This window comes from Gobio gobio (genome assembly GCF_949357685.1).
Source record: "Gobio gobio genome assembly, chromosome: 10".
NCBI lineage: Eukaryota > Metazoa > Chordata > Actinopteri > Cypriniformes > Gobionidae > Gobio > Gobio gobio.
Window position 1 is genome coordinate 37,138,103 of NC_137116.1, and position 10,957 is coordinate 37,149,059.

At 45.4% G+C, this 10,957-nt stretch overlaps 1 protein-coding gene across 1 annotated transcript; it reads left to right on the top strand.

Annotated features, from left to right (window-relative positions):
- Nucleotides 1-7,638: 7,638 nt before the first annotated feature.
- mpeg1.1 (macrophage expressed 1, tandem duplicate 1) lies at nucleotides 7,639-10,957 on the top strand. Its single transcript, XM_079826287.1, has 2 exons — nucleotides 7,639-8,150; nucleotides 8,451-10,957. Exons 1-2 carry the CDS (start codon nucleotides 7,686-7,688, stop codon nucleotides 10,167-10,169), a joined length of 2,184 nt encoding a protein of 727 aa, XP_079682413.1. The 5' UTR covers nucleotides 7,639-7,685; the 3' UTR covers nucleotides 10,170-10,957.

A 10,957-nucleotide genomic window follows, 5' to 3' on the forward strand; every position in this document is an offset into this window, starting at 1 on the left:
CGTCCAAGCGATTGTGGTGTTGTGTTGTTGGGTGTAATAACGAACACAGCAGTCATTTTGATGTTCCTAAATCCGAACCGCTGAAGACCCAGTTGCTGCTGAGTTTTGTTTTAGAAGGGAATATTCTCCCGATCAATGTCAATGTTTGCGCGAATCATTTCTCAGCAGACTGCTTTATAAACGAGCGTCAGTATAAAGCAGGTTTTGCTAATAAGCTGCTCTTGAAAAAAGGATCGTGTTCCTGCTGCACCTTCAGAAGATGTGAGTGTAACGTTTTATTAACCTTTATATTAATCTTTGCAAATCGCTTGCACGCTTCACGATGAATGAGGCTAAAGTTTACAGGGTAAGTTACATTACGGCATGCTTTCTGTGTATGACGCTCTCAATATAATTCATAATCCCACGTTTATAATGAACAACGTGTTATGTTTGTTATTACAAACTGTGTACTCGGGTGATAAAGTTAACGTGGTAACACTACACTAAGCTTACTTTTGTACATGGTTTATAACGGTGTCTGTTACTGATTAAGAAGTAATGTAAAAAAAAAAAAATCTTATAACATAACATCAATCTGTCAATGAACTAACACATCAGTAAACACATAGCAACTACACTACTCTGCCAGTACAAAGATAGATCAAAGTGACATGACGTTAACCAACCATTCAGAAACGTCCTGTTCGAACTTCGATGGGTTCGTCATCTGTTCCTGGTCCGACTCCGGTTCAAAATGATAAGGTTGCTCAGATGTGTCCTCAGAGACTCCCGTTGCCATTATTTCTCGAAAATATACCCTCAAATGTTGTCAAGGCAACAGTACTCCACGTGTGTTGTGTCGGGTCGAACCGAACAATAGGTTACTTGCGTAACCCCGGTTCTCTGATAGTATTAAGTGAGGTGTCTCACTATGGGATACGCCCCTTCCGCGTATTCCTCAGAAGCCCTATTACATTACGCCAGCCCCAATTGGCTGGCAGACGTGACGTTGTGTCTGGGAGTGGCCTCCCCCTCCCTCAGTATAAAAGGGGCAGCACAACGTCACAACGACATTCAAAACAAGCACACCTCTTCCTCGCTTCACACAGCAAGGAGGGTGATCTGGTGAGACACCTCACTTAATGCTATCAGAGAACCGGGGTTACGCAAGTAACCTATTGTTCTCTTTCAAGCATACGTTTCGGTGTCTCACTATGGGATATCCTAACTCCCGTATTGCCAGATAGCCTGCCTCGAAGTCTCCTGCCAACCACCATAACTATATTCAGGGCTGAACAAGTCATGACTCACGACTCACATTCCTACGCTCAATACTGCATGTGCTAACGTTTGAGCTGTAACATCCAATTTGTAGAATCTTGCAAATGTATGCGGCGAGGACCAACTCGCCGCTTCACAAATATCCTGTATCGTGACTCCTTTAAAAAGAGCCCACGACGTTGACATTCCCCTCGTTGAGTGTGCACGTAAACCAGACGGGGGCACAAGACCCTTGCTAGAATATGCCAATGAAATAGCCTCCACTATCCAGTGCGATAAACGCTGTTTAGTAATCGGTTTCCCTGTACGTGGTTTCGCCCAAGACACGAACAGCTGGTCATTCTCCCTGAACCCTCTGGTTCTTTCTACGTAAATGCGTAAAGCGCGCACTGGGCACAGCGCATTCGACTTTTGCTGTTCTGATGACGCAAAAGGCGGTGGGGAGAAGGCTCTCAACTCAAGAGGGATGATAGAATTAATTATTTTAGGCATGAATGCAGGATTAGGTTTCAGAATTACCCCTGCATCCGCATGCATGAACTGCATACACGCTGAATGCACCGAAAGTGCATGGATCTCGCTTACGCGCTTCGCTGAAGCCAAAGCTAACAGCAGCGCTGTCTTAAATGACAATAATTTTAAATCAATCTTGTCCAACGGTTCAAATGGGGACATTGAAATAGCATCAAGCACCAATGCCAAATCCCATGAAGGAGAAAGCGGTTTTGAAACTGGCAACGCGCGGCGTGCGCCCTTCATGAATCTGCATACTAAAGGATGCTGCCCAACAGTTTTGTTATCAAAACCTATGTGACAGGCAGATATAGCGGCCAGAAACACTTTTATGGTTGAAAACGCTTTCCCTTGGTCTATCAAATCCTGCAGAAATGATAGAACGACCGCCACCGAACACTGAAAGGGAATTTCGTGTTTAGCCGTGCACCAACGTTCAAACACGCCCCATTTGCACTCGTAAAGAGACCTAGTAGACGAGGCTCTAGCATTTTGTATGGTCCTGATAACACTGTCAGACAGACCAGTTGTGTTCAAATTAAACCACTCACTGGCCAGGCCCATAGTGCCAGGCGTTCTGGATGAGGTTGAAATATCTCCCCTTCTGCCTGAGACAGTAGATCTCTGCGCAACGGGAGAGGCCACGGATCGTCGTATAGCATATGTATGATCTCTGCCAGCCAGTGTTTCCCTGGCCACCTCGGAGCTATTAGTATCAGCCTCAATCCTTCCGCCCTCACTCTGTAGAGTGTTGGGGATATTAACGCTATCGGTGGGAACGCGTAAAGGAGAGTGCGAGGCCATTCGTGCGCCAACGCATCTATCCCCAGGGGCGCGCTCTGGTCCTTCAGTGAGAAGAACAGAGGACACTGAGCATTGTCGTGAGACGCGAACAGATCCACTGTCGCTCTGCCGTATATGCTCCAAATCTGTTCGACCACTTCCTTGTTCAATCTCCACTCCCCGTATAGAGGATTGCCCCTGGACAGCAAATCCGCACCCTGATTCATTACACCCTGTACGTGCGTCGCTCTCAGGGATAGAAGATTGACATTGCCCCATAAGATCAGTTTGCGTGCTAACATGTGCAAGGGAAGTGATCTGAGACCCCCCTGTCGATTTATGTAAGCCACAACCGTAGTGTTGTCTGTTCTCACAAGGACATGATGTCCCTTCAGAAAGGGAAGGAAATGCTTCAACGTCAGAAAAACGGCAAGCATTTCCAGATAGTTTATATGAAGATCGGCCAGATGATGACCCCATCTCCCATTCACTATCCTGCCCTCGTGGATGCCCCCCCAACCTGACAACGACGCGTCCGTTGTTATGACTTTCCTGGCTTGAACCACGCCCATGGGTACCCCCTGAACCAGAAAGGTCGGGAGTCTCCATTGACGCAGTGCCAACACCGCCTCTGACGTCACTCTCACTCTCCTTCGGGAGTGCCGTAGTGGATCCAGCCTCAGAGACGCTACCCAGCATTGAAACTCTCTCATAAACAGTCTGCCTAAGGAAATGACTATCAGGGCTGAGGCCATCAGTCCCAATAGCCTGAGGCATGTGCGGAAAGAGACACTTTTTCCCTTCTGAAATTCGGCCAGGCACAGAGTGAATTTTACCACCCTGTCCTCCGACAGTCGTGCTCTGAATGTCACCGAGTCCAGTGACAACCCCAGATATGTAATGGACTGCGTGGGAATTAAAACACTCTTTTCTGTGTTTAGTTGTAAACCCAGCTTCTGTATGTGTTCCAGAAGCATAGCTGTATGTTCTCTCGCATCCTGCTCTGACTGAGCTGTCACCAGCCAGTCGTCTATGTAAGTAGCGAGACGAATACCCTGTTCCCTGAGCGGAGTCAGGGCCGCTTCTGTGCACTTTACAAACACTCTTGGGCTGAGAGACAGGCCAAACGGGAGAACCAGATACTCGTATGCCACGCCAAGGAAGGCAAATCTCAGGAATTTCCTGTGGGGTGGGTATATCTTTATGTGAAAGTACGCGTCTTTCAGGTCGATCGACGTAAACCAATCGCCCTGGCGCACTATTTTTAGGAGTGTAGAATGAGTGAGCATTCTGAACTTGTACTTTCTTAAGTATTTGTTCAGTGCACGCAGATCTAATATGGGACGAAGACCCCGAGTTCCCTTCTTTGGAACGAGAAAGTACCTCGAGTAAAACCCACTGTGGCTTTGCTCGGGTGAGACCACTCTTATCGCCTTCTTGTTCAACAGAGAGGAAATTTCTTCCTGAAGAACATGCTTTAATTCTCCCCGCACCTGAGAATGAACTATCCCTTTGAATTGCGGGGGAGAAGTGACAAATTGCATTCTGTACCCGTACTGTATCGTTCTCAATACCCAGCGGGACTGTGTGCATTCTCGCCACTTGTTTATTTGCAGTGTTCTGGTGCCATCGTGTGGCTGAGTCGTGAACGAGTCTGTGATCTGTACTGCGCATGCGTGGGCACTTCGCGTTTGGACAGAGTTTAAGTGTCTCATCACCTCTAAGGGGGCGATAACCCCCTGAGGAGATGTAATATTGTGTTCTGTCAGTATGTTTTGCAACATTTTTTGTGGCGTTATGTGCCATTGTTTTGTCTCAAGATACACACCACACCAGTAATGTGTGTAATCATTTTTTTCTTGAGCACATTTAAAATTAAATTCCCTAATTGAACTAATCCTAGCTTAGTCTAAACCCTGTCTGTGAAAGTTTAATAGTTAACTTTAAGTGTACAACTACGTTTTAAATTTTCTGTACTACAAGTGAACTTAGTATACTAGTAGTTTACGTAGAAGGTACAGTGAAAACTTTATTGAGTTTTGAACATGGAAAGTGCTTGTGACTAGTGGGTGGGTGTGCACCACTGCACCATCTCTCGTTCTTTTCACCGCTCTGCTTCTCCTGGCCCAGCCGGGCTCTGTTTTCCACACAGAACATCTGGAAGTGGGAACTTCGGAACTCGTTCCTTGTCGAACACTGAACTTTTGAGGGTCGGGAGCCAGCGAACAGGGGGGCTGTGGGCTCCCGTCCCTGAGGAAGGTCCCATCAAACTGCCTTCTTCTTCCTCCTTGCTCCCTGATAATGGGCATGAGGATGAGGTTGAGGAGCTGGCTGAACCGTCTGAGCTGTTGCAGGCGGATAGTTCTTTCTAGCCCAGGCAGTTCTCTGTTCCGGTGCTCCGCCCTGACCCGCTGCATTCACGTTCGGTCTCTGCCGTTTAGGAATACGAAAGCTGGGGGGCCTGTGCGAAGGTCTGCCGAGGTGGCGGAGGGGGTGCAGTCTGCGACTTTCTAGGCATGCAGAGTTGCAGAGCCTCATCGTCCCTCTTCTTCTCCTCGCATCTTTTTTGCATCAGTGACAGTGCTGAGCCAAAAATGCCCTCTGCGACCACCGGTGCGTCCAGGATGGCTTCTTTCTCCCTGTCAGAGAGATTGGCCAGGTTAAGCCATCTTCCTCTCTCCTGAATTACCATCGTGGCCATGGCCTTGCCCGCGGCTTGAACCGCGCATCTCTGAAGACGTAGAGAGAGATCCGTAACGACACAGATCTCTTCCCAATGTGTCTGACCTGGCATGGTCGACACTTCGTCCTGCAGCTCAGCTTGGTATGCGGTAAGCATAGAGATCGCGTTCAGAGCCCTGACGGAGAGAGCGACTGCCTTGTAAGCGCGCTCCGTCATGCTCGACTGGAATCTGTCCGCTTTGGATGGTAAAGTCGGATTTGCAGCGCCGTACGCTTTGGGTGTAAGTGCGCGGCAACTAGTGGCTCCATGGGGGGCATTCGGAGAAGGCCATCCTTCTCCATCCCTTCCACATCAAGAGCGGATCCTCCCTGCACGGGCATCTTGCTTGTGAATGGTTTGTCCTTCCATGTCACCGCAACCTCCTCCAGCAGCTCTGGAAATACTGGAAGGAGCTGTCGTGCTGCCCGTTTCGCTCTCGGCAGCCTCTTGCCCTCATAGCGAGACTTTGCAGTCTCTGCTACCACGGTCGGCCACGGAATATTTAGTTTATCTGCAGCGCGTTTGCACACATCTTGCAGATCAACACTCAGAAGCGGAGAGGATGGTGCCCCGCCCGCCTCTTCCGTGGATCCCGCCGCGACGAGGAGTCGTGCCGAGTGCGCAGGGGGAAGAAAGGGGGAGTCCTCGAAATCTTCCTCTTCCTCAGAGAGAAGATAATCGGATTGTCCCTCTTCCTCGAAATCGAGCGCGTCCTCATCCTCGTCCGTGCTGAGCACACCAGGCAGAGGGACGCACGCGTCAAGCTCTTCACTCCAGGACAGAACTGCCGTGGTGGGCAGCTCTACTGCAGGAATGGTTACCTGCGGAGTGGCAGCTGGAACAGGGCTAGGTGACATGAGGGGATCTTGGCCTGACAGGCTAGCTTGGCGTGCTAGCCTGCGGCGAAGGCTCTTCATGGTGAAGCGTGCGCAGTGTTCACAGGAGCCGGGGTTCTCGATCGCCAATTGGGCATGTTTCAGCCCGAGACATGCAGAGCAGACCTGGTGTGTGTCCTTGCATGAAATTTTGTTCCCTTATGAACACAGTCGCACAGAATCTCCCTCACTAGCCGGGATGGTTTGCATTGCTGCGGCCATCGTTGTATCGAACAATCCTTGCAATCGGCTGGAATGCAAATTGAAGGAGCCAGACGAAAAACGGCGTGGTGGCCAGTGGTTCGTCCAGAAGTTTGTTCTTTGAAAAGGTAGGCTTCCAGGCTTCTGGTGTGAAGCGAGAAGAGGTTTTTGAATGTCGTTGTGACGTTGTGCTGCCCCTTTTATACTGAGGGAGGGGGAGGCCACTCCCAGACACAACGTCACGTCTGCCAGCCAATTGGGGCTGGCGTAATGTAATAGGGCTTCTGAGGAATACGCGGAAGGGGCGTATCCCATAGTGAGACACCGAAACGTATGCTTGAAAGAGAACGCCCCACAGAGCAGAGGGGGCGGGAAAGCTCATTATCATTTAAAGTCACATACACTGAAATGACTTGCTGAAAACTGAGCTGGTTTTGACCAGGTAAATTGAGTGTTTTCTTACAATACTAATGAGAATTTTTAATTAAAGTATATTACAAACTTTTCATTTAGACACTAAAGAATCATATTAACTTGTACAAAAATGTCATTCTATGACCCCTTTAAGGTGCAGTCAGGCTTTGAGCATTCAAAAGTACTTTGGACCCTTCAACCAATATCTTTTGCTGCATAGTTTGGTAAATTATGGCTTGCAAATGTATTTTTGTTCAACACAGAATGTACACATCACATGTTAAATACATAGAATACAAACCTCAAAGCTGAATAGTTAGTTTGCAATTTTGTGGAGAGTTCATTCATTGCGGTGTTTAAGTACTTTGACATAATAACATAAAACTGTGGCACCATATGGTACAAAAAGTAATACGACGAAACCTGTTGGGGCGTTCATGATCTACACTCACAGCAGTTTTTGAATGTTTCCTATATTGAAGAGGATTTGAAAAGGCCTACTAATGCCATACTCTTCTAAAACAAGAAGCAGCAAAGAATGTCACTTCCTCTTTTTGAAATGAATGGTCAAAAAAAAAACCTACATTATCAAAAAGGATTGGACATTAAAGACCCAGAAAAATGTGAGGAACTGCATAGATGCATTTACCAACGAACAGGTCAAATTCACAACTAAAATAATTATTTTATTCAGCCTATAAAACTGTCCTTCAGCTAAACGTTTAAAAATAGGTTGAAGGTTATTTTGTCTGTTTGTGTCTTCAAGGTATAGCCAACCCATGAAGAGGAAGCTCATGGTCTCATGACTTTCTGACGAATGTGAAACTGAGAAGTGGCTTTATTAAGGAACCAAATTTGCAAAAATCTGCCACATATTTTATCGAAGCTCACATTACTGCAAGGTAGTGTGAAACATGCCACTGGCGATCATGGAGTCAAGAGCATTGTGTCTGCTGATGCTCTGCTGTTTTATCAACGTCTGCAACCTTCATCCTCTCATTCGTCCCAGTAATGGACTTCGTTTGTGCCGCAAAAACTCAAGTTTGACAGCACTGGAGGTTCTACCAGGTGGAGGCTGGGATAACCTGCGCAACATAGACATGGGCCGGGTGATGAATCTGAGCTATTCCCAGTGTCAGACCACAGAAGATGGTGTCTATCTCATTCCAGATGAAGTCTTTGTCATTCCACAGAAAGTGAGTGGAGTGGAAACAAACTCTGAGATCATCACGTCATGGCTGGAACAAAAAAGCTCCACTTCAAGCTCCATTAATGCTGACATTTCCTACTCTTCGGTGCTCAATGCAAAATTCTCCACAGAAAACCAGCGCATGAAAACTCACCAAGTGAAAGAAAGTTCTGTAACAGCACGAGTTCAAGTAGGTACAAAAGCAAAAAACGTCATACTCAGAGTTGTATGGACTGTATTGATAAGCAGGACAAATACATAAGATTTTGAAGTAATTCTACAGTACATAAACCAGGGAAAAAGTTATTTTGAATACCCTGCACTATATGGCAACATAAAATATAAATTCCAATTCTAATACCAAAATAAATCAAATAAATGAAATATTCTGCAAATAAAAAACATTGTTTAAAACAAATGATGAAATATAGTCAATTACAATGCTTACTGCCAATCCTTCATTTTCTTATATCAAATATTTGTTCCTCAGGTCCGTAACCATCTGTACACAGTAAAAGCGTATCCTGACTTCACTTTGGACTCCCGCTTTGCTCGGCAGGCAGAGGAAATTGCAGACGCTATTGAGAACAATCAAACACGTCAAGCAACTTACCTATCAGAGAAACTTATACTTGACTATGGTACTCATGTCATCACAAGTGTTGATGCTGGTGCTACTTTGGTGCAAGAGGACTATTTAAAAATGTCTTATGTCTCTAACAGCCAGTCAGACAAGTCTTCTGTTTCTGCATCAGCAGGCTTTAACTTCTTTGACAAAGTTAAATTTGATATTGGTGCCAATACATCCCAACAAACCTCTCAAACCAGTGGTTATCAGGGTAACATCACATATTCTTTAATGCAGAGCCATGGCGGAGCTTTATTCTACCCAGGCATCACTCTGCAGAAGTGGCAAGAGAGTACGCCCAATAATCTGGTGGCTATTGACCGCTCTGGGCTGCCTCTGCACTATTTTCTTAATCCATCCACATTCCCAGACCTCCCAACACCAACAGTAAACAAAATGGCTTCGTCAGTTCGTAAGGCTGCAGAGCAATATTATAAAATCAACACCATTCCTGGTTGCGTAAGTCCAGATTCCCCAAATTTCAACTTTCAGGCAAATGTAGATGATGCTTCCTGTGAAGGTCCAGTCACCAATCTTAGCTTTGGTGGCATTTACCAAAAATGCACTCCATTGACATCAGATGGAAATGCCATCTGTGATGAGACAGCACAGAAAAACCCAGCCACTGGTGATTATTCTTGCCCTCCACAGTACAACACCACCTTATTACGCTCCGAGACAGTAGAAAGAGGTTATAATCATTATGAATGCCAACACCACTGCCGCAAATGTGGTTTCTTATGGTTGTCTACTTGTTGTGACCAAACTTGTGGTGATGCTTACCGTGTCCGTCGTGCAAAAGTTGAAACCTACTGGTGTTCCTCTACTCAGAAAACCCCTGAGTACTCTGGATACCTCTTTGGAGGTCTATTTGGACCAGCCATGCAAAACCCATTGACCAAATCTAACGGCTGTCCGCCAAACTACTTTCCTCAACACTTTTTATCTAATGGCATGATGGCTTGTTTGAGTAATGATTATGAGGCCGCAACAAGATTCTCTGTGCCTTTTGCTGGTTTCTTCAGCTGCCAATCTGGAAACCCTCTTGCAAAGGGTCAAACTCGTTGCCCACCTCAGTTCAGCCAACATCTTGCTGCCATTAGTGATGGCTGTCAGGTACTGTACTGTGTCCAGTCCGGTGTGTTCACTGGTGGTCATTTAAAGCCTATCCGCCTCCCACCATTCACAAGACCACCAATGGTCAGTATGATTGCCACAAATACTGTGGCTGTAATGACAGAAGGTGATCATTCTTGGTTGAGAGTTGGACAAACTAAGATGTGGCGACTGGCAAAGCCTGGTGAGATTAACCAAATGGCATCAATGTTTGATGGGTCTTCTTCTCAGATGTCCGGAGGAGAAAAGACTGGAGTAGCCATTGGTGTAATGGTTCTGGTTGCTCTTGTGGTCATAGGAATGGTGTTTATAATGAAAAGGAGAAAGAGGTTTTCTGCCATCGGGTTGAGCAAAGGCTATGACGAGATTCATAGTGAGAGTCAAAGCGAGAGCAGTATAGAGATTCAGAGAGAACAACAGAATGAGATTGCAAATGAGAACCCCACTCAACCCCTACTTTCATAACAATCTCTTTAAGATGACTGTTCAGAGATTTACAGTAAAGCTTTATGTTACAATGAATATGCAGCAGCAGTAAGAGGTACAGCAGTTATATTACTAGTCGTGATCTCAGTCAGTAACCATTCTCTAAAAATAACTTATTCACATTTGTTTTGCAACTAACAAGCATTGGAATAAATCTGAAAGAAAATGTTTCTGTTAAACGAAAAAAATATTCAATGCAAGGAAATATGTAAATGTTTCATTAGTGTATAGATTGTTGTGAAATTAATTAGTTTAGAGCAGCTGAGGAAAAATACAGAATTGTGGGTTTTATATGTAAAACTTTTCTACTGACTGATTATTTTTATGGGTATATTTGTATTTCTATGTTTTTATGCTTTTGTGACTAATAAAGAGTTCTTAAAGAAAATCAGAGCAAATGTCATTAACCTAGACATGCAACATGGTCAGGAACCTCACACTTACCTTGTAAATAAATATAAGCACATCTTGATGAAAATCTTGATTTTAAAGTGCCCCTATTATGGATTTTTGAAAATGATCTTTCATGTAGTGCGCACACATGCATACAGTTTAGCAATGGAAAGAGAGCTGAAGCAGAATACAGGAAAGCAAGAAGTTACAGCATTGTTTGAAATTCAGCAGATCAACAGCCTTGAGCAAAACAAGTTTCTAATGTATCCTTCTTTAAAAGAGTTAAGGGAAACTTAATGTATCGAATAATGAGACTAAGTACTTGCATGTCTCACCCATGACCCATTTGAATAAAAGTGTCCGGGTGGAATTTG